At 41.9% G+C, this 24,611-nt stretch overlaps 1 protein-coding gene across 2 annotated transcripts in view; it reads right to left on the bottom strand.

Moving 5' to 3' along the window:
* RSRC1 (arginine and serine rich coiled-coil 1) overlaps window positions 1-24,611 on the bottom strand; it is a 531,608-nt gene that overhangs the window by 319,591 nt on the left and 187,406 nt on the right. For both annotated transcript variants that reach the window (XM_073626091.1, XM_073626090.1), the window contains exon 5: window positions 11,603-11,639. In XM_073626091.1, the coding sequence (XP_073482192.1) occupies window positions 11,603-11,639 (37 nt within the window). The remainder of the gene's footprint in view (window positions 1-11,602; window positions 11,640-24,611) is intronic.

The raw sequence follows: 24,611 nt of genomic DNA, 5'->3' as shown, positions 1-24,611 counted from the left end.
TCAGGCTCTGTTACCCGGCATGAGAATAAGAGTATGAGTCCTCATGCTGTATCCACACCAACTTCATTCATAATAAGATAAACAGAAAACCACAGTGGAAGTAAGTATCCTCCATTCAATTAGGGATATATTGGCAACCTTGCCATAGTGTTAGTGATGTAGGATTTTTTTTTAGGGCTTTCTCTTTTTGATTACTTAAAGTGATCGCAAACGATTGCCTTGTAAAACAACCCATTCTGTTTAAAATAGAAATGAAAGGCAAAACATTATTGTAAAGATATACAAAAAACATTATAAACACCTTTTTTCATGCATTTTATAAGTGATCACATTCCCTCTGTTCTTAGCTGCATAAGAGCTGGGGAAGGAGAAGCAGCAGCACACTGAGCTTGCCAGTGAATGGCTGTGCAGCGGGGGCATGTCAGTACAAGTCTGATCATTGGAGGAGAGAATACTGAGTTCCCAGCATAGCTAGAGACCATGGTGTGCTCTCCTGCTTAGTGTGGTCAGTTTTTATTAGCGAAGCAAGGGGACTAGCAGGAACACCAGGGATTTCACATAAAGGAAGCAATACAAAGAGAACAGGAGACTTTCTCATACAAGCACATGGTACAGCAGGCACATATCAGGAATATGAAGTGCTGGGGTGACAAACACTTTAACTAAATAAAAACGATTAGAGGTTCTAATCTTCTTTACTTTGTACAAAATTAGAAAGAACGTTTTGGCTCGAGTTTTAATTGCGGGGCTATTTTTTAGCTCTAACTTGGCACAACTTTTAAAGGCTGTGGCAACTGAACAGACCTAGCATACCAGTGGGTCAGACCTAGGATACCAGTGGGTCAGACCTAGGATACCAGTGGGTCAGACCTAGGATACCAGTGGGTCAGACCTAGGATACCTGTGGGTGAAATTCAATTAACCAGCATCTATCAAATCTAGTTTGAGTAAATAGTCCTTTTAACAACAATTAAGTTGCTTCTTTTATTTCTATTATTATTATTATTTCATTGTATAATGCTCTTGAAACATCATCTTCTGTTACCAGTTACATCCTAATAAAGAAAAGCCATCTTCCTTCCAAACTGATCTTGGATTTGCAGAAGCACAAATGAGCTGCATCATTTAAGCAATTCATGTATGTCCAAGGAAATATTGTGGCAATTTCTCCCATTTTCTGAAGTACTTTTTGCCATAACAAAAAAGAGGCCAACATACTGTATACCACAACTTGCTTGCAAGCACACAGGCACACATCATTTTAGTTGAAATTGACTTATAAAGTCTATCAATACAGACTAGATAAAGCTAGATAAACATGGACAGGAAGCTTAATCATGTGCAAATTCTCAGGGGGGCTTAGGGAGCCTAATCATGTACAAAGTCTTTGCATGGAAAGCTCATTTAAAGAAAACGTTCTATGCATTAAGATAAAAAAAACTTCTTTGTGCAATGCCTACCTGAGCCCTACCTCAATCCAGTGATATGCACGAGTGCCTCGGCCATCTGGGACTCTCCCTCCTGACTGGCTGAGACACAGCAGTGGTGCCATTGCACCTGCTGCTGTCAAAGTCAGTTAGCCAATCAGGAGTAAGAGGGGGAAGGCTGAACCGCGGTTCTGTGTCTGAATGGACACAGGGAGCTGCAGCTCGGCTCGGGTGCCCCATAGCAAGCAGCTTGCTGTGGGGGCACTCAAAAGGATGGAGGGGCCAAGAGAGCCAGAGAGGGACCCGAAAAGAGGAGGATCCAGGCTGCTCTGTGCAAAACAACTGCATAGAGCAGGTAAGTGTAACATTTGTTTTTTTTTTTATAGAAAAAAAAAAAACGAGACTTTAGTATCACTTTAAATGCCATCATAAACAAACTCTATATTGGAAGATATAAAGATTAGGATGGTTGCATGCCTAATTTATCTATCACTTCAAAAACCTCTTAGTCCATCCAATGCTGAAAAAACCTACATCACCATTTTAAATATTTATGTCACTGGTGTCTGGTTTCTTCCATGTTCTCTGTGCTGGGCCACCAATGACATTCACGATCTGCCATGGTTTGTGCATAACTATTGCCACGGCTTTAGCAAAGTGGGCATTATTATCCACATCTGTGGGACAATCCACAGCTGGTGGCCGACAACGTGGCAAGTGACAATCCACATCAGGTGGCAGGCGACGTGGCAAGTGACAATCCACATCTGGTGGCAGGTGACGTGACAAGTGTCAATCCGCATCTGGTGGCAGGTGACATGGCAAGTGACAATCCGCATCTGGTGGCAGGTGATGTGAAAAATGACGTGGCAAGTGACAATCTTCATCTGGTGACAAGTGACAATCCGCATCTGGTGGCAGGTGATGTGAAAAATGACGTGGCAAGTGACAATCTTCATCTGGTGGCAAGTGACAAGTGACAATCCGCATCTGGTGGCAGGCGACATGGCAAGTGACAAGCTGCATCTGAAGGCAGGTGACGTGGCATTTGACAATCTGCATCTGGGGGGCAGGAGACGGTGGCAAGTGACACGCTTAGGGCTCCCACTGATTCTGCATTATGGTGAGTTGAACCATTTCATTTTAGATTACAATGTAATAAATGACATATTGCACTTCAATCATCCTGACACAAATTGCCCATGAAAAATAGCATAAACACCCCCCCGAATCTCCACCCCTGGGCCTTGGCACAATTTTCTTCCAAGCAGCCGATGCCAAAAAGGTTGGGGACTGCTGATTTAAAGGACAACACTCAGACATTTTGTTTTTTTTTTATTGATTTTACTTTAAGTTTCAGCACATATGAATATTTCATGATTCTGTTTTTTATTTGTTAGTATATATATCCTCACAGGATATATAGTACTGCGTGACACAAATTTTTGTATTTTACACTGTGTAATTTTTTGGGAATAGATGAGTGTGAGCAGCAGTATATTTAATTTGATTTATTTTTTTTTTAATTCATTCCACTTTAAGAGACATATTTACATATAGGGGGTTATTGCGCTTAGGTACTATTTGGGTTTTGTTTTATTCTCTGTGCTTGTTGAAAATACTCTAAAAAATTAAAACTAAAGCAACCACCATCTAGAAGGACAATTTGTTTTTGGCTGTAGATATGCTTTAAAGTGGAACTTTACCTATAAATTACAAATTTGCAAACCGACAGGCTTTTTTTGCAGAACAGACAAACTATGTCCCAATAAAGGATATCTACCTGTCTGTTCACAATCTCTTTACAAATGCACACTAAGCTGTGCATGTGCAGCTCAGTGTGCAATCCTGGCATCTACCCAAGGACGTAACAAATGAACTCTCACGCACATGTAAGGAAATGTAGTCATCCCAGCACAGTCAATCAAGATGGCCAAAGATCTCAAACCCAAGAAGAAGATCGGACAAAAATATCTGTGCTGCCAGGAACCTTGCAGACGCTGCATCTCTGGTCGGGAGCTATATATAATTCCAATTTAAGTTCTTAAAGTGCCTAAAGACATAAAATCAACTTAATTCAATCCAGCCACTACAGTCAGATTGGGCAAACCTGTACATATAAAAAAGTGTTCCTAACTGCGGCCCTGGCTGGGCCTTCTCAGTGACAGGTCAAATTTTACTGTCTGACTGCTAAAGGAGTGATATCAGTAGCACACAATATAAGTGTGTATGTTCAGACAATGCTTCCTGGGATGTGGATTTAAGACCCCCTCGAAAAAAAAAAAAAAAAACACAAAAAGATTTCTGGGTAAACCTCACTTTTGTATGCAGGCCTTTGCATGATAACCATATCCAATGAGTTTAAAGAGTTTAGGTAAAACACATATTAGAAACTCATTTAACTGTATATTCACTTTATACTTACCTAAACATCGAAACTCTGAGGATTTTTTTAGCGCAGCTTGCCCAATGCCATACAACCTCTTGAAAAATATCTTCTCAGCCAGCCATTTTTTCCCAAGTTCTATTCACTCGTGTAACCATTCATGGACCTAGCCAGTCAATCTGCTGATGGACCTCACAGTGAAGGAATGTTGTTAGCATAATGGTATATAAGGGTAAAAATGCACTAATATTTTTAAAGGCAGTTTTAATGCTCCTATTTAGTCATGGGCTCACTTTAGGCTGCATTCACACCTGAGAGTTTCAAAGTCGCGTGATTTTGCCACGATTTTGCCGTGATTTTGTTCAGGTCACCAGTGCAAAAGGCAGAAAAACGCCTGTAATCTGCCCCAAAGAAGCTCATGTTCTTTTTTGAGTTTATGGCGTTTTCAGGCATTCTGCATCAGACGAAAAAATGCTCAGATGTCAACAGGTGCCATTGAAATGAATGAGATTTTGCTTGTTGGGTGTTTTTCAGGTGTTTTTTCGGGCATTCTATTAGCTGAAAATGCTCAGGTATGAATGCAGCCTTTTTTTTTTTCTAAATAAAAAACTATATTAAAGAAATTAAATTACAAACATGACAGATTCCAGATTCAGCAAGTTACAGTGTACGCTGGTGTAAAGTGATGATGATATCAGTATTATCATCACTTTACACCAGCACTCAACATGGCATCATCATTATGCACCTACAACACGCTACCCTGCAGGGCCCACTGCTCTATCAAATCTTAAGTAACTTTACAGGTTGTAAACTTCCAGCAGCTAGTATAAATCAATAGTCTATCCAGTATGAGGTCTGGGGTATCCAGCTAGGGTGACTATAATGCATCCAATTTTCCAGGGTGTCCTCTATGCTGGAAAATAAACCACTCCAACCGTAAAGTGTCCCCCACTCGGGTAACCCATTCCTTGAGCGTGGGAGGGTCAATTGCCTTCCATCACCGAAGGATAAGCAGGTGAGCCTGAAAAAGGGCACTTGCAATAGGTGGTTTAAAATTATCCTCAAGGGGGAGGTCGTCCAGCACACTCAGTATGCCTGGTTTGGGATCTGTCGGGATATCAACTGAAAAGGCCTTATTAATAGTGTTCAGGACCCCTGTCCAGTATAGGTGTAGCTTGGAGCAACACCACAACATATGGATCAAGTCTCTAGCACACCGAGGGCAATCGGAGTTTGTACTCACCCCTATTCTAAACAGCCTTGCGGGTGTATAATACACCCACAAGACTATGTACAACTGGGACAGGTGTTGCATTACATTGAGGGATGACATTTGGACAGCCTGGAGGACCTCCTCCCACCGATCTTCCTCAAAAGTGCCCATGTCATTCTCCCCCTTGCTCACTGCCCCCAATGGGAAACCCGACAGGAATACAAACAATAACACTGAATAACAGCAAGAGATAAAGCCCCTAAAACAGGACACCTCCTCAATGTAATGGAATATGGGGGTTGGGGATGGCACCCATAGAGTCTCAATAGTTTGAGCCCTAACAGCATGTTGCAGCTGCATATAGTAAAAGTACATAGTCTGTGGGAGTCGAAATTGCTCCTGCATGTCGTAAAGAGAGCTCAATTTGCCCGCCACAAAATTGTGGTTCAGGTGCGTGACTCCGTGTTTCCTCCACCGAGCCCCACATGTCAAGGACTGCAATTCCGGATAGTAAGCATTGTTCCAAATTGGGCTGTATTTAGTAAAACCTTAGACGGCCTGCAGGTGTCTGGCCTTGTTCTATATTTTTTGGAGCAGGGCAAATGTGGGGAACTTCTTATTGGATTTTGCATAGACCAAGGCCTCCAACCCCTCTGCTACATCATTAACTGCCATTACTTGGCACATAAGGGCTTTGGTAGAATCTGTTTCGGAGGTTCCCCCCACCTCTACTTGCGGCAGAGACATAGCCCGAGCAATATGCTGTAGTTGGGCTGCTACGTAGAAAATCCATGGATTAGATAGGGCCAGGCCCCCCGCGTCTTTGGATTTCTGCAGTTGTTCCAGCTAAACTCTTGGGGGTTTGTCATGCCATAGGAAGGACCTAAAGAGGAAGTTGATAATGCAAAATATTTTAAGGGGGACCATCATTGGGGTATTATGCCGGAATATAGAGAAGTTGCAGTATGAAGAACTTTTTTTTATAAGGTTTACGTTACCTACCAGGGACATTTTTAAACTCAACCAGACTTTAATTCTATCACGGATGAGACCTAACAGAGTTGATAAATTGAGCAGGATATAATCTTGTGTCTCAGGGGTAACGTATACCCCCAGATATTTAAAGCTCAAGGTCACTGGTACGTTGTGTAGCGCAGGGCCCTGGCTATCAGGCCCTGCATCTATTAGCATTAATGAGGATTTGGTCCAGTTAATCACCAGGCCGGAGTACACTCCAAAATGCTCGATGACTGACATTGCTGTCCTCAGGGAGTCTGAAGTGTCTCCCTCCCAAGAGTAACATGGTGTCATCAGCATAAAGCATTTGTTTTCGTGTAGCCCCCCCCCCCCCCCGTATTTAAAACCACAGATAGATGAATTATACCTAATCAAGGCCGCGATAGGCTCTATCACGACGGCAAATAGTAATGGGGACAGTGGGCAGCCTTGTCGGGGACCCCTGTGAAGTCGGAAGGGTAAGGAGATGTGATCCGCATCTCCAATAACTGCCTGAGGGGAGTTAAAAAGCAGCCGGACCCAGGACAAGAACTTATCCCAGAATCCGAATTTGTCCATAACTGTCCAGAGGTACTGCCTATGCTGTTGAAAGCCTTGTGAGCATCTGACAGCAGTGCCCTGTACCCTGCATTATCAGGTTGAATAATGGAGGAGATTAGGCAGCGCAATAATGGATATAGACTCAGTTGTATGAAAAAAGTATAACAATTTTTATTAAGTAATAATAGACCATCAAAGTTAAAAACTGTGAGCTTCAGTGGGAATTATTTAAAAAGTAAGCTGAACATACATAAGCAGACATTTGTTCATAATCATACTTTGAATCATGAACATTAAACCTGACGCGTTTCAACCCCTACAATTGGGGTCTTCTTCAGAGGATCAGTCTGCTGGGGAGAACATGAAAATAAAGTTGATATATATATATACATGTTCCATTCGTATGAATCTAGTATGAACTACATTGGCTACGCGATACTTTAGTGCAGTATAATTACCAAGTGTAGGTATGTTCAACAAAGAACACAGATTCCCACATGAAGATCCCTTTAAAAGGTAAGTTGCTTTGTCCTCTTCTCCAGTGGGGGGCTCCAACCACCTCTATCGCCACCACAGCCCGGACCAGGATTGTGAGGTATAACGTGGCTTACGAGAGATCACACTTTTGAAACACCGCCCGTCAAGACGGATGAATTATACTGCACTAAAGTATCGCGTAGCCAATGTAGTTCATACTAGATTCATACGAATGGAACATGTATATATATATATCAACTTTATTTTCATGTTCTCCCCAGCAGACTGATCCTCTGAAGAAGACCCCAATTGTAGGGGTTGAAACGCGTCAGGTTTAATGTTCATGATTCAAAGTATGATTATGAACAAATGTCTGCTTATGTATGTTCAGCTTACTTTTTAAATAATTCCCACTGAAGCTCACAGTTTTTAACTTTGATGGTCTATTATTACTTAATAAAAATTGTTATACTTTTTTCATACAACTGAGTCTATATCCATTATTGCGCTGCCTAAAAACCCCAAGGTGGGGAAACCTTCTTTTTTCTGTTCTAGTCTTCAAGGGGTGAGCAGCAACTTTCTTCTCCCTAGTGTCCCCTCCATTCTTTTGGAATAATGGAGGAGATAACCTTAGTGACTCTCAAGGCTAGAACTTTGGCTAGGAGGGATATTGGTCTATACGAACCCGGGTCCAGCAGGTCCTTACCCGGTTTGAGTATAAGCACATTATTAGCTCTAGTCAGATACTGGCAGGCACTGACGTTCCCTGACTGAATTAGGTACTCTAAGGAGATGTGGTAGAATGGGACCCCCATATTGTTTATAAATTTCGGGCCATCGTCCCCCAGGGCCTATTCTGATGGGGGCATCTAGGAGTGCTATTTGGGATGCGAGAGGCAGGGCAGCACAACAGCCCGCAGGTAGGTCTGCAATTCCACCTCCGAGTAGCCTGCATGAGACTGGTAGAGATCTGAATAGTATTCCACCAGCTCCTGCATGATTTGAGTGGGAGTGTTCACCAGCTTTTCCTGTTTGGTGCGCAGAGAGCCAATAAAGGGTCTGGGAAGACTTGACTATTCTTGCGAGTAGTCAGCCTGTCTGTTCCCCCTCTTCGTAAAAAGCAAGTTTATTGAAAAATCTCTATCAGCTGCTAATACGATCAACCGCCTCCTGTGCGGCCAGCCAGGCCTCCTTATTAGAGTCACTAGGGTTATCTATAAACCGTGTTTCCAGTTGGCTCACTATTTGCTCTGTCTGCTCTTTCAGGGCACTCATTTTAGATTTAATTCTCGTAACTTCAGTGATAAGGATACCTCTTAGGAATGCTTTAAAGGCATCCCAGGCTGTATTCAGATTAGGGTGGTCAGCATGGTGTAGCCAGAACCCTGCAATTGCGTCAGTTATGCCATCTTGGGAGGGGAATAGGTTTAACCAAAAGGCATTGATTTTCCAGTAGGGTCGTGACAGGTTTAGAGACAAATAGACCAATAGGGGAGAATGATCAGAGATTCCCGACTAGGTATTTGATGTCATGTAGGAAGCGGAACGTTTGGGGTGTGCATAGGCAAAGATCTATTCTAGAGAGGGAGAGATGCATTTTAGAAAAGCAGGAGAATTGTTTTTGCTGTGGGTTACGGCCTTGCCAGGGGTCTATCCATCCCACCTCCTCCGTGAATTTCTGCAGCGCTGTTTGGGCAATAGTGCGGCCATCCATCGGAGGGGGATGTTTATAGCAATTGAGGTCGCCCACAGCGAAAGGTAGGTCAGGGTTCCTAAGCTGAAATGCCAGGAGGGTTCTCAGTGCCTCTAGGTTAAAGGGGTGTGGGACATATAAAGCAGCCAAAATGCATTTCAGTTGGTACACTCTACATAGCAGGATCACATACCCCCCCTCAGAATCAGTTTGTCATACACCTGGAAGTCTACTGATCGGTGTACCAGTACACTCACCCCCCTTGAGTAGGAGGTGTGTGTGGAATGGCACGCCCATCCAACCCATGCAAAATTAACACAAGATACCGTCTCTGGAACCAGATGGGTTTCCTGGAGGGCATAAATAGCGGTGAGTGCTTTCTGAGGACGGTGGACACCATGGTACGTTTAAGTGGGTCTTGGAGGCCCCTAATATTCCAGGACAGTATTGGAACATTATTCATTTAGAGGCAATAAAGTATCTGACATAGGGTGAAAGGAGCCTCAGGCCTTCTTGCCCGGAGCGATACATATTTCTGTTCAGCCGGGTATACCAGACCGGTATGTCGGTCACAGGGCATTGGGTAAGTTACAAGGCACAATTTTGCAATGAATGTGCAGTGGCTGGAAGTGATGTCAATAGTTCTGGAATCATAAGAGCAGCTTAGTTGAACTGTAAAGAAAAATAGTGAACTAAGAACAGTAGAGTCTCCATCACTGTGTAGCTGTGGAAACTTTCGTTAGCCAGTGATTCCCGACTCAATCGGTCGGTTGGTAACTGAAAGTCGATAAACAGAGAACTTAGGGTTGCTTCGAGCCGCACAACTGGTACAGCTCAAAGGGAATCAACTAGTTCTTTCCTGGTAAACTTTTAGAATTTGAAAAATTCACATTGCTCACAACGCTGGGGGGAAAAAAACGTCTCCCTGTCAAACTGCCGGCGTCCTGTAGAAAGACAGGATAAAGGTAGCATTCGCTGTGTTCATCCCACCTCCGGGTGTACTGGAGCCTGATGTCAGTTTCCCTCCTGGTCTGGCAGATAGCATTTTCGTTGGCATCAATTCAGGCAGATGCATAAGCCGCAGATTCAAAAAAGTGTGCTTGGCCTCTAGCTGAGATGCGGAGTCGCACCGGGAACAGCATGGCGTATGGAGATTGGAGTTGCTGAAGCTTCTTTTAACATCTGCAAATCCTGCTCTGCGGTGCTGTACTTCCGCAGAGTAGTCAGGGTAAAAAGAGATGCGTGCACCGTTAAATTGTATGTTGCGCCATTCCCTTGCTTGGCGAAGTATAATTTCCTGTCTTTGTAGTTAAGGAGTCTGGCTAGAAGGGTACGAGGCAGATGGCCTGGTGGGAGAGGTCTGGGTGGTACTCTATGTGACCGCTTCACTGAGTACAACGACCTGATCATATCTTTCTCAAAGACCTCGAGTAGCCATTTTTCCACGAATTCTGTGGGGTCCCTATCCTCCGTCTTCTCCGGGAGCCCCACTTTGCACACATTGTTCCTTCTCAGACGATTCTCAATGTCATCTGACTTAAGCTCATTTGCCTTTGTAAGTCTCGCTGTGATCTGAGTGTCTCTGATCAGGGGGGCCAGTTTGTCTTCTAAGTCACTAACGCGACCTTCTGCGGCAGTGGTGTGCTCTCAAATCTTTTACATGTCATGGCGGATATAGCTCAGTTCCTCCTTCATGCTGCCAAATTGCTCCTGTAGGGTATGCACAGAGGCTGTGCAGCTATGTATTGCTCTGAGGATGTCTGCCAGGGTAGGTTGTGCTGCCTCTTCACCCCCCCCCCTCTCCTCCACCCCACTCTCAGGGAAAGCCAATTCCTGTATGGCAGAGGGGGCCTGTGAGAGCTGCTCTCCCACCAGTGCTGCATGCAGTATAGCTGGAGTGGCATCCATATCTTCCTCCCCTCTCTGCCCTGTAAGCTCAGCCAGTTTTTGTGTATAGTATAGCATGTTCCTGGGGGGGTCCTTGCTATTAGTCTTGAGAGTTTTGAGAGGCTTACCCGCATCCTTTGGCTTGTCAGCTCCACGTGAGTATCTGGAGAAGGAGGCCAAGGCGCAATGTTGGATTTTGAGCGGTCCCCCGGACTCCGTCTGTTTACGGGTATGCATAGCTGTCCAAAGTGTCCAGTGGTGGGACCGGGAGTGTCAGAGGTGGGTCCGGCAGCATTGTGGACCGAAATGCAGCGATTTCACAGGCTGAGAGCAGGATCAAAGCAGGATCTAGGATGGGAGCTCTGTGAGACACGTCCTCTCACATAACACCCCCCCCCCCCATGAATGCAGCCTTAAGAAAGAATTGTCAATTTAACCAGTGTGCCAGTTCTTTACCCATAATTTTAAAATAATTTTAAAAAGTCAGGCAACTGTAAAATCTGCACAATGTTACCACAGCCATTATCTTTTAATACAGAAAAAAAAGCATAAGTTAACTTACCAAATGCATGCTACACAAACATATGGAATCTACAACCATATAAAATAATAACGGTAAACTACATATGCACACATTAGATTTTAGTATAAAAAAATCTTCAGCCAAATATTGTTTTTCTGCTGATAATTAAAACAATCATCACTCCAATGATTGTACTGCATTTTTCATTTCATCTTCACATCAAAATAAAAAAGGTAATTTAAAAAAAAAAATTATATTCCCGTGAGATGATAGACTAAATGAAAGCGTAAGTACCTTCACATAATATTGGTAAGCGGACCCTTTGGGAAATAGTTGACTCTCTCAAATCAAGGTATTCAAAGCTCATTGAAAAATGTTCATTTGGAATGCAGATATCAAAGATGATGCAAATGTTCAAGAGAAATGTAGAACTTACCAGATGTTCTAATCCAGCTTTGATGTTAACCAAGTCCCTGTAACAGAAGAACAAAAGTTCTAAATCGTTGCTAAATCCTTGTCCAATGCAATTTATGTAATTTGCCTCCTAGCTCCCCGATGTTTAAATATTGACCAGAGCTATCTTGTTTTCATTTAGCAGATAACTTCTATAAAGCAAGAAGATTTAGAAAGATGATATACCAGTATAGCTGCCATTAGAAATGATAAAATCATTGTTCAACCTGGCCAAATACAGACAGGCCAAGAAACAATGTTATGGTCATAAGTAGTGTATAACCTCTGCAGACAATTCCTAACCACCAAACATCAGGGAGCTGTCTGTTATGTTTTTCCAATAATTTCCCAGAGACAAAGATATCCTAAGGGTGCATAAACATGCATGTTCAGACAGTGCAAACATGTTTGTTTATCATAAGATAGAGTGCTGCTGGACCCTATAGGCAGCTCAAAAAGGGCCTCATCTAGAGATTTCGGTAGGATGCTCCTCCTGATTGGTGGATCCAATAGACAATAATTGGCTTTTAAGCATACCATTGATACACAACATCATCATGCAGACGCTACTACAAGAACAGGGTGAGAAAATAACATAATATTATTAAAATTACTGTAACAATATTTTAATAAACTTATGTAACCCACATACCTGTACCAAGGCAAGTCTACACCAAAATTTGTACAGTGGCAAACGCAAAGGTTTGCAGGTGCCCATATTTATAAGATGCTCGTTGTCAAATCAGGCTAGCTTTGACTAGCACACATTTTAAATTAATGCGATTGATTCTACTGCAGTGAATATTTGGTGAATGTCAAATTCTTCGCTTTATAAAGATGTCCCTAAAGGCCCATACACACAATCATAAAATCTGATGAAAAACACTTTAGAAGAGATCGTACGATATTCTGATGTTTAGTACACAGCTTTCGGGAGCCGATCACGACAGTTCATCTGATATTATTAGAAGGGACAAACACGAAAATTTTTCTCGTACGATAACAGATCATGCGATTTTTGCTTAATCAGTACAGGTCTTCGTCCAAAAATACAATACATCACTTTTTTATTCTGTCGTACAAGAATTTTCGTAACTTTAGTAACCTCTTCATTTTCGATCTGGAGACTAGCATTCAAAAAAAATGCACGGTCATTTGTCTAATAATCTCATCGTGTGTACAAGGCATTAGTCTATGCACACATTATGACACACGCAGACAACAGTCAACTAATTCTTTCCAGTACGTCTTCTGTATTCTCTCGGCTGATGGCCACTGTATATTACCTGCTTACCTACAGCACAGAATCCTAATTTCAATTACATTTAATTTAAAATGATACGGAAGACTTTACAATACTGCAAATAAAAGGAAAAAAACTACTGCACCTCAAGTTAAACACTGCTGAAAGGTGTTTCTGCACTTTTCATGGCCTTTAAAAGAAGGTTTTCATTGTACTATAAGGAAAATGCATGCATTTTTCTAATCTATGCAGTCACAGGCATAGAGCAGTGCAAACAGCAAAATTAGACGTAAATTGCCGCATCTGAATATGCTATCTTGTGGAGGAAAATGCGCCATAGATTGTAAAAGCATGAACGGGCCCTTGTTTGCAGCATTTCGTGAGTTATTTTATAATTCTGATACATTTTAAAATAAGATTTTTAGTTTACCTGTAAGATCTTTTTCTTGGAGTATACCAAAGGACACAGATGACTTCATATTTATGACTATTTGGGTTATGCCTTCAAGTAAGTAAACACTGGCCAAAAAAGGCTAATTTCACCAGTGAAAGGAGGAACCTTGCCTTTAAAGCAGTATTGAACCCAAAAGATAAGATTATATTCCAGCTTACCAGTTAGAAGATGTAATTACATTATCATGATTACATGATAATATTAGGGTTGTGACAGTCAAGTAGCGAAATCCTAGCAGTAAAAGGAAGGGACAAAGCTCCTTGGTACCTTATAAAGGGCTCCAGGCAGAAGCGATGGTAAAATGTGCAATCTGTGGTATGGTTTAACACCTTATCATGCACCTGCGACTAAGCTCTGAATGATCGAATTTTAGCACCAAGTTAAAACATTTTACACTGTAAAAGTGAATAGGTTTCCACAAAGTCCTGGTTTCCTGATAGTTATAATGTATAAACGCATGCTATTCAGGAGTGTGGGTATAGTAACGTGTAACAAACAGGGTGACCCTAACTTACCTGTCCACGTCGCTGATCCCTATATATGGTCCACACTTGGGCCAGCATGGTGGGCTACCCCCAAAGGAGTCTTCAGGGTGCAGATATGGACCATATCCCTGGACCTGTAAAGCACCCAGAGGCTAACTACACGCATTGCACAGTGAGAAGGTGAACACCCACACAGGATTCAATGCCAGAATCAACATTCCAGGCTACCCCGACAGCATGAAGCCCAGGTATTTTCCAAGGTTTTACTGGGGTTGCACCAGTGAAGAGTTGATTGAAGTATCTAAAGAAAAGTAATAAGCTAGTTAAGCTAGTGAAAGCGGGGTTCCGCTTAAAAAAAAAAAAAATTAAAAGTCAGCGGCTACAAATAATGCAGCTGCTGACTTTTAATAATCGGACACTTACCTGTCCCACGGTCCAGCGATGCGGGGGGAACGGAGCCCCGCTTGTCTCCCCCTCCTTTCTGCGGTGCCGGCATTGTCACTGTGGGCGCCCGGTTGTGGCTTCAGAGCCGGGCACGCACTGCACATGCGCGAGCCACGCTGTGACTGGCCGGTCAATCATCTGGGACCTGTGATGTGTCCCAGATGATTGCCTTTTTTATGGCTCCAAAAGGATCCTCAAGTGCATAAAGTATGTGGAAGGAAAGCAATGAAATTCCAGTTTGCAGCCTCTGGACACCATGCTGCAGACCCAGCTTCTCAATTTGCTTCTTGCAAAAAAGTTCTGCTGACCAATATTTGACTGGACAGTGTTCACCAATGAAAGCTGCCTTATGGAGTCTTCCAAGGCATTCCCCCGATAACGCAAGATTCATGGAAAACCTTACAACTTGCAGAGCTGCTCCTACCAGACAGAAGAATGCCTCAGGCCGGCCATACACAGTGCAAATTTCTTTACTGGAACCATGGGTTGCAGAAAATAAATTTTTATGATTCTCCCATCAACACAGACAGCAGGGGGAGAATACAATGATTATTGCTAGCAGCTTTAGAAGCTGATAACGATAATCGCAAGCAAATCCGGCAGACTGGTAGTACCCAAGGTGATCGATCGAAGATCAATTTGGTACATTCAGCCTGCCCATTAACGGTTCGATTCTCAGCCAGTTCAGCAGGAATTTGTAAGAAGATTCACAAGATTCGAATCGTGTATGGCTGGCCTTACAGAGGGCTTCTAACATCTTATCTGTAGTGTCTTTAAAGACAATCAGGATCTAACTGAAATAGAAAGTAGCTGGGTCACTTTAGAATGTTCCTGATAGAGACGTTATTCCTAGCACAAAAGCAAATTGCTCTTTAATGGATGCAACACCCAGATGCAAACTTCTCGGTGGATTTGCGCTGTTAATCAAATCCTACCTTATATAATTAGTCCTGTACAAACGCAGAGGGTGCCCAAGGAAATATAGCAATGTATTGGATGTGTGGTGTAATTCAACTCTTACTATTCCCAATGATAACTGAGCAATAATCTTTATGGGACATTGTCTGTAGGAGATATGCCACATTAGGTCTGCTGTTCTGTACGTGTTTAGTTTACTGTACATTTTATCTAGGGAGGAGACAGGGTCCGTTTCAGTTTTGGTTCATTGACACTTTGCTTTAAAAACAGAAACAAAGCTGCTCCAGGTGAGTGATTGGCCCTCCATCTTGTGGTGAAGGTGCTAGCACAGCTCATCTGCAAAGCTACAGAAAAGAAAAGGATCCAGAATCCGCTGCAATTCTTCAACCTTTATTGCATGTTCTATAAAATCATCACAGTGTGAGGTACAGCTCAAAGTTAACGCGTTTCACGCTACAACTAGCGCTTACTCATAACCTCCTTAAGGTTATGAAGGTTATGAGTAAGCGCTAGTTGTAGTGTGAAACACGTTAACTTTCTGATGTACCCCACACTGTCTGTGCTAATTTTATGGAACATTCAATAAAGGTTGAAGTGCAGCGGATTCTGGATCCTTTTCTTTTCTGTAGCTTTGCAGATCAGCTGTGTTAGCACCTTCACTAAAAGTGGCTAGTAGATGTACGGCTATTCACTCTCCTGGAGCAGCTTTGTTTGTGTGTTTTTAAAGCAAAGTGTCAATGAACCAAAACTGAAACGGACTCTGTCTCCTTCCTAGTTAAAAAGTACAGTAAACTAAACAAGGTTGAAGAAGTGCAGCGGTTTCCAGGTTCCTTTTCTTTTCTGTAACTTGAATGCTTTATGTTGAATTTCATACAAATCATGCTGTGAACATTTTTGTGCTGAGTTGTATTACTCTGTATTTTGACTTCTCTTGTAATAAAATGTGTTTAAGAAAAAGAAAAAACTGACAACTGACGGTCCTAATTTTTTTGTAGAATTTCTCCTCTTGGGGATACTGCTGAGCAAATTGCTTCAGATGTGAAAAAACCTTCTTCAAATGAGGGAGAATGGAAAGATGAGGGGTATTTTGGCAGCCATCAGAGCCTAAACCAACTGACGTTTTTAAGAGAGGATGCTGGAAGTGGTCATTTCAGATTACTGCCAGGAAGCCCACTGTGGTCTAATGTGTCTGAGACAGCCCCATGGCCCTGAAATTCCTCCAGGGACGACTCCTCTATAGAGGATTCCTCATACTCAACAGCTTCCTCCTCATCCTATTCCTCATCATCGTCCACACGTTAAAAACCAGCAATAACCTCTTAGTAGACATGTGCACACTGAAATATTTCTTTTCGGAATTTCGTTTTCGTCCGAAAAATACATTTATTTAGTTACTCCCGAAATTCGTTTTTCTTTATTTCGTTCTTCGTTAAAAACTTGCATTCGTCTGAAAATCCAAATTAATTAAGGTCGAATCTGACATTGAAGGCTTATGGTGTCTGTCGAATGTTCAAAGAAGATTTGACAGAGCAGCTAAACTGTACGACGCTGTATAGTTTACCTGCTCCGTCGAATCTTCATAGAACTTTCAACAGACACCATAAGCCATAATCCTCTTTGGTTACAATCTGCCAATAACATTCATTATCATCATTATTTTTATTTTACTTCCCCCACTCAATTCCAGCAGCGATCAAATTTTTTCTCTCTATGTAGAATAATCTTGGACTAATAGAGTTAAGGTTAGGCACATTCGACCACAGGTTTGATGGACACAGATTGTTATTGTCAGCCAGCATCATGTCGAATCTCCTATCTATATCGAACTGTTGTAGCAACGAAAATAAATAATTTGTTTATGTCGGATCTTTCATTTTTCGGATTCTGCACTTTCGTTATTGTTTGGAAAAACGATAACGAAAATACCTGAAATTCGGACGAAAATGCATTCGGATGAAAACGAATGCACATGTCTACCTCTTAGAGCTGATCCTGAAAACCAGAAATAGCTTTCGAGAATGCCTCAATTTTTGACACAAAGGGACCAGATGATTCGCCCCTGAGATGGTGGAAATACCAGTTAAGGGCAAAGGTTCAGAGCTAATCTGACCATTAGTAAAGCCATTGCAGATCAAACTCTGCAGGGGTCCTCCTTACCTTGTGAACAAGCAAGCTACACTCTCGTGAAACGCGTCAACTGCAATCCCTGTAACCCGTCTGCATTTTGACAATAAAGATAATCATCAAGCAATTTTGCAGCTCCGGTGTGCGACCATTTCATTTCTCATCTGTCCTCTTTACCTTATAGAGGGATTTGGGAGCCCATAACCCCCCCCCCCCACACACACCTCTCTGCCTGCACAAGGCAATGGCTTGCCAGGGGTTAATAAACCTATAACACCCTACAGGGGAACGGCCAAGCAGCTGGGATGAGTGTTGGCAAAATTAAAAAGTGGCAAGTCACCCCAAATCACAAATGTCTCAAAACTTGCTATGCACTGGCACCAACTGCACTGTAGACTTCTACAGTTGTGCAAGGGTTACATTTAAGAACAGAACCGCTGGAGCTGTACTGGGCAGAAGTGATCCAGAAACCTGTGAACACACATGCAGCTGTGCCTGGACTAGTAAAATGCCCCCTCCCCTGTGCAGATGTACATGTGCAATGCCAATCCTCATCTTTTGAACACTTCTACAGTGGTGTAGTGTACCCACATTGGAAAGTCAGTCTATATCAGAAAGAAACTCTATAAAAGGGAGCTACCAGCTGCTGCACTATCAAAGTTACTCACCAGTTCAGCTCAAGGGTCCACAGACACAAACTTTACCCCTCACAGAATGTGCTCCTAGCATGGCCGTTTAGGGACTTGACTCCCCTCAGGAGGATTACTGCATTCGACCTGTAAAGCATTCTGATAGCAGGGTCACCTATATCACAGTACCCTGGAGATCAATGCCTGCGGGATCCAACACAGACTGGTGACATAGCAGATGATCTCTGCTCTTGTATGCAGGGTCTGTGTACAGTTCCTCTTGGCCACCATGCTGCAGGCAATTGTTCCAGAAAAAGCCAATCTCTTGCACAGCAGGGGTGTATAGAATAGGCCAACATTAGGGCAATAAAGTTCACAAAAAATAATCTTCAGAGAGACATCTGTAGGCACTCCACCACCTAAGCACACTAGCTAAAAACTGAGGCTTAGCTGGGCTGGGAAGGGTTACGGCTAGTGTCCATTCAACTGAAAGCGGTGGCATAACACAATGCAGTCATGAAGTCCCCTGTATCCATGAGATGTATGAATAAAAATCCATCTGTTTTACCTGAAGTGGAATGTTACTATATATTTTTTTGCTGTTAAAAATATAGCCTAAAAAATAAAGAGGGCTCATCATTATACAACAAAGTTGCCAAAAGGCTGGTGGCATGAAAGGGAAAACTGCTGCACTCATCAATATTGGCTGTAGCCACTTTGCAACTGCTCTTTTCCCCCATTACTGACTTACCATGCCTTGTTCGACATTGTATGGAGGTGGCCATCTTAACAGAGGCAAGGTTTTGCTTTCTCATGTTAAGACGACCCCCTGATAACCATGATCTGAAGACTGGTGGCCAAATAATCATATCAGGAGAGATTCAGAAAGCATAGACCCACAGAATGCATAAAATAGAAGCAGGGAGATGCCTGTCTGTGCATCCTCACAAACAGCTTTCTGTCCAGCAAGGAGAACAGTGAGAACCACATTAGTGACACCACCAAATCTCAAAATTTTGAAAGAGTAATGCCCCGTACACACGGTCGGACTTTGTTCGGACATTCCGACAACAAAATCCTAGGATTTCTTCCAACGGATGTTGGCTCAAACTTGTCTTGCATACACACGGTCACACAAAGTTGTCGGAAAATCCGATCGTTCTAAACGCGGTGAGGTAAAACACGTACGTCGGGACTATAAACGGGGCAGTGGCCAATAGCTTTCATCTCTTTATTTAATCTGAGCATGCGTGGCACTTTGTCAGTCAGATTTGTGTACACACGATCTGAATTTCCGACAACGGATTTTGCTGTCGGAAAATTTTATATCCTGCTCTCAAACTTTGTGTGTCGGAAAATCAGATGGAAAATGTGTGATAGAGCCTACACACGGTCAGAATTTCCGACAACAAGGTCCTATCACACATTTTCCATCGGAAAATCCAACCGTGTGTACGGGGCATAACAGTTATGGGCAGCAGTGCCTTAGATGGTCTCACAGTGCAAACCACCAGCTATGAGGCTGAGGGCACAAGAAATGCACTGCTATTATTAATGAGAAACTAAAGACAAAAAGGTACATCTTTCAGTGTACTGCTTAGAAACAAACACATTATTAGCTGTTCCCTGTACCAATTCTTCATGTTTTGATTTCAGTTCTAATGGTAACAACTATCTGTAAACCTTACAAAAATATGGTCAATGACAATATGAAAACTAGGTCCATTCCTATGTTTTTTTTTGTCAATGCAATTCGATATAGTTGTATAAGTACTATGCAATTGGTTAAATGTACTTTATTTTAATACAATCTGGGAGAAGCAGTAAACTGACAAATTTCAGTTTACACATTTCTGCATAGTGCAGTCAAAGTAATCTGAACTGCTGCATAATGTAAATGGTTTATGTCTAATGTTTTGAAGAAGTTTATTTTCATAAAACCACAGAATATCCATTCACAACATACCATGATTTTTAATTACCTTTTTATGTAGCTTTATAAAAAAAAAACATTTCAGTGCTGGATCAACAATGACCTAATTTCAGATATGTGTGATATGGTAAGGATTATAGCATGTATGTGGGATTCCCCATAAATTATCAGCTTCACAATGAAGCGATGGTCCTGGAAATATCTGTCAGGGCTGTTATTCAAAATTGTCCTTTTTAAGGTGCAAACAATTTTCCACCAGTGCTGAAAGGATCTTAACGTGCATGTTACCTCAAAAATGTTGACCATATATATGTAACTATTTTTCATTTTATTTTTAGTTAATCTATCCTTTTCCTTTTTAGTTCCTTTATTAGAAATACCCGGTTATCATGCCAGCTCCTTTTGCCCTTTTTTCTGACCACGGCAAGCATGGAAGCAGATCTGTGCTGGCGTGGTCAGTTTGGGTATGAGTGTGCCTCTTTGGAGTTCCAAAATGCTGTACCTTTTGTAGTCAGGTCAGCGTCACATCCCCAGCTTAGCAATTCTGATTCATAGCGATTCCCAGCAGGAGCCCCGCTGTCAAAATTCAGCTGACGCAGTTTAAACCCATAATCATGGATCGCAGTCATAGCAACTGATGTGTGGTTTGATAAAACATAACTGCTTTTCATCAACATTCCTTCAAAATCTATTAATGTTTCTCTAGCATGTTGAGCAGACGTCCAGGCTCTATGTACATGCTTGGCCGAGTATCTATGGAGCTGCACAGGAAGATCAGGATCAATTTGCACAATAGCATTCAGGCACCACAAGGTGTCTGTACATCAACAGCATTGTTACTTTAGAAATGTATCAAGCCAGATCAAATTACCTTGTGTCCTGCAAGGTGTGTAGCATCCAATGTCTTTCACACATAACTACACGGATCACATTTTCAGCAAGCTTTATATTTAGTCAACGGATTCACTCACCAACACCCAGGCATGTATTAAGAGTACAATTCCCAGTAGCACAAAAATGTTATCTTGATAAGGCTTAGGCCCCCTTTCACATAAAGCGGATCCATATTGACAAACTCTGCTTGCTCAGCGGGGATCGCTCCGCTAATCCCCACTGAGCAGGCAGATGACAGGTCCGTATCTGATCACTGTACAGAGATGGACTTGTCAAAGTCTCACTCTCCTCTACAGAGAGATCAGGCTGTCCGTTTTCATCCGATTCGACCCGCTGGACGGATGGTGAACGTATCGCCATATGTCTGTTCTCAGCGGATTTTGTCCACTGATCATCCGTATTCCCATAGAAGACAATAGGTGGCCCGATCAGGTCCTCTTGAAAGGCAGACCTGATCGGTCCGATCATGTGAAAGGGGCCTTAAAAGAAAAATTGGGCAAACACAAGGTACCAAACTATAAATAAATAAAAAGTAACAGTCTACGTGGTTTATTCCTATCTGCTCTGTGACTTCTGGACTTTGTCTTGGAAAAAGAGGCTGACAAATTGAAACATAATTCATACCTTCATAGTGCAGCGCAACAAATGTGTGTGTGTGTGTGTATGTATATATATATATATATATATATATATATATATATATATATATATGTATATAAGCATTCTCTTGCAAATGAACAAATATTATAGTGTCATTCTCTGCAATTTTTGATATTTGCACAAAAAATTCTAAAAATAATAATAACCCCTTAGCGCCGACCATACACACATATGCAGCCTTTGCTTGAAGGGGTTATACCGGGGGGGAGTGCCTGCAGGCATCACTCCGGTACCGTTTTCGGCGGTCATCTTTTTAATGATAACAATCTATGCGGCTAAAAGCCACTCAGCTGTTATCCTATAGGAGTGGAAGGGGAGGTCCCCCCTACCACTGCTCTTTCCGGGCCTCACGTCCCACCGGCAGACCCGATCCACGATCCGGTACTTCCACCAGCTAGGCTGAGACTGTAACGAAGCCAGAAATGGCTTAGATCCAATCTATGTAAAAACACGGAAGCAACGTCACGTCGTCGCTTCCGGTTTACTCGGCTGCCAATGCGCTGATTTAAAAAATCACAGTATTCAGAATCGCTGTTTTTTGGCGATCTGAATACTTTTAAGTACAAAGGAGGGATTTAGGGTCAAAATTTAATTATTTTTTTTAAAGGGACAATGTAAAAGAAATAGGAAAAAAAAAAATTTTTTAACCACTTCAGCCCTGGAAGAATTTACCCCCTTCCTGACCAGTGCATTTTTTGCTATTCGGCACTGCGTCGCTTTAACTGACAATTGCGCGTCCTTTTTTTCCCACAAATAGAGCTTTTTTTTGGTGGTATTTGATCACCTCTGCGGTTTTTATTTTTTGAGACAATTTTTTAAAAAACGCATTATTTTTTACTTTTTGCTATAATAAATATCCCCCAAAAACATATAAAAAAAAAATTTTTTTTTCCTCAGTTTAGGCCGATACCTAGTCTTCTACATATTTTTGGTAAAAAAAAAATTGCAATAAGCGATTATTGATCAGTTTGCACAAAACCTGGTAGAATGGTAAAAAAAAATAAATGGCTAGTAAAACAGTTACACGTGGATGTCTTCTCTCAGTAGAGAAAAGGTGTCCATTCTTCCAGCATACTTGCAAAAAAACTGAGGCATGCTAAAAAGTGGCTGAGGCTATACCAGCCAAGTCCCCCCCCCCCTTTTTTTTTAAACCAAATTCTACTGTATGTGGTAATATAAACCAAATGTCTCTAAATCCTGTGTCCCTCAATGAACAAGAAAGAAATGCATTTTCAGTCGAAAATGTCTGTTAGCAGGTCCTTATTCGTAAAATGTAACCACTGGTGAAAAGCTGGTGAGAATCAGTTTGAAGCAGAAACAACAAGAGAAAGAAATGGAGATATCTATTATCTGTCCAGAGATGAAGTCCTGAGCATCTATTGAGACCTTTAAGTGCAACCTTCTTAATGAAGCTAATTTACTGCAGGAAAGGAACGCACTTGCAGGAAAGGAACGGCTGTCTATCAGTAGTTGATAACTCCCTGTCATGGTGTCTGGATTTTATTTAGTGGTCTGTGTGCAAAGCTGTCCCTGTCATGGCTTTATCAATATTTGTACAAGTTTGCCTCTCCGCTGAAAGCAGCCTTAATTCAATTACAGGGCTCAGAACTGATAACATGCTCCTGAAGTGGAAAATGGGAAGAGATTATTGGCAAATGAATAAAGATTTGTATCAGGAAAACACATAGGAGTACAGCAGGTCTCGCTCGCGCTCTCTTTTTTTAATCATTCCGTCTTAGGTCTTTGGGGAACCGAGAGTTTCCCTTCTACTCATACTGCACATTGATTTTTGAATTAGACTGCAATATTAAATAATTAATATAGAAGCTATGATTGATGCTTTGCATTAGTTGAATATTAGGTTATCAATCAAAATCCACTTGGTTTAATGTAATAATATTGAAAAAAGTGACATGGGCTGTTCATTCAATTTGTAGTTGAGGAAGCACAGGCAGCAATGTGGAAGAGTAACATGAAGTTGACCTGTTGAGGAAGCACAGGCAGCAATGTGGAAGAGTAACATGAAGCTTACCAGCTCAGAACATTGTGGTCAGGAGCCATGAGCACAGGGAAGGCAACACTTACATTTACATCTATTGGCATCTGGCAATAGCTTCTTTGTCAATCTAAAAACCATACAGCAAACACAATAAAACAGACGTCGACTAAATGAACCTGACATAATATATAATAAATAGAAGTAAATGGATCTAATGTAAAATATGTACTGATTACTTTAATGCATGTTTGGCAGTAGAAAGCCGATATAACAGCAAGAACAAAAATCAAGGACCGTTGCATAGAATTTACTGATGACTTAACATTGATGTAAACCCTCACCGAGAACATTTAGTTTGCAAAAGCTGGGCTTTTAAAATATTTTCATCAGTACATTTTAGGCCTCAAGCACGCGTGAACAGGCTTGAGTTGGATGTATGCTTTGGGTCATTGTCATGCTGAAAGATGAAGTTCCTCTTCATGTTCAGATTTCTAGCATAAGCCTGAAGGTTTTGTGCCAATATTGACTCATATTTGGAACCGTTCATAATGCTCTCTACCTTGACTAAGGCCCCTGTTCCATCTGAAGTAAAATAGTCCCAAAGCATGATGCTGCCACCATAATGCTTCAATGTGGGTATGGTGTTCTTTTGGTGATGTGCAGTGTTGTTTTTGCACCAAACATATCTTTTGGAACTATGGCCAAAAAGTTCAAACTTGGTTTCATCAGACAAGAACACATTTTCCCACATGCTTTTGGGAGACTTCGGGTGTGGTTTTGCTAAATTTAGACGGGCTTGGATGTTTTTCTTCATAAGAAAAGGCTTCTGTCTTGCCACTCTACCCCATAGCCCAGACATATGAAGAATACGGGAGACTGTTGTCACGTGTACCACATGCCAGTACGTGCCAGATATTCCTGCAGCTCCTTTAATGTTGCTGTAGGCCTCTTGGCAGCCTCCCTGACCAATTTTCTTCTCGTCTTTTAATTAATTTTGGAGGGACCTACTAGAACAGCTGAACTTTATTTGAGATTAATCAGAGGCACTTTAAATGATGGCAGGTGTGTACTGACTCCTATTTAACATGAGTTTGAATGTGATTGCTTAATTCTGAACACAGCTACATCCCCAATTATAAAAGGGTGTGCACACTTATGTAGACACATTTTTTTATTTTTAATGCCTCCCCCAGCCCAAAAAAAAAAGAT

Source organism: Aquarana catesbeiana, linkage group LG04, assembly GCF_042186555.1.
Source record: "Aquarana catesbeiana isolate 2022-GZ linkage group LG04, ASM4218655v1, whole genome shotgun sequence".
In the NCBI taxonomy this organism is placed as follows: Eukaryota; Metazoa; Chordata; class Amphibia; order Anura; family Ranidae; genus Aquarana; species Aquarana catesbeiana.
This window is presented reverse-complemented; position numbering and strand designations above follow the sequence as displayed.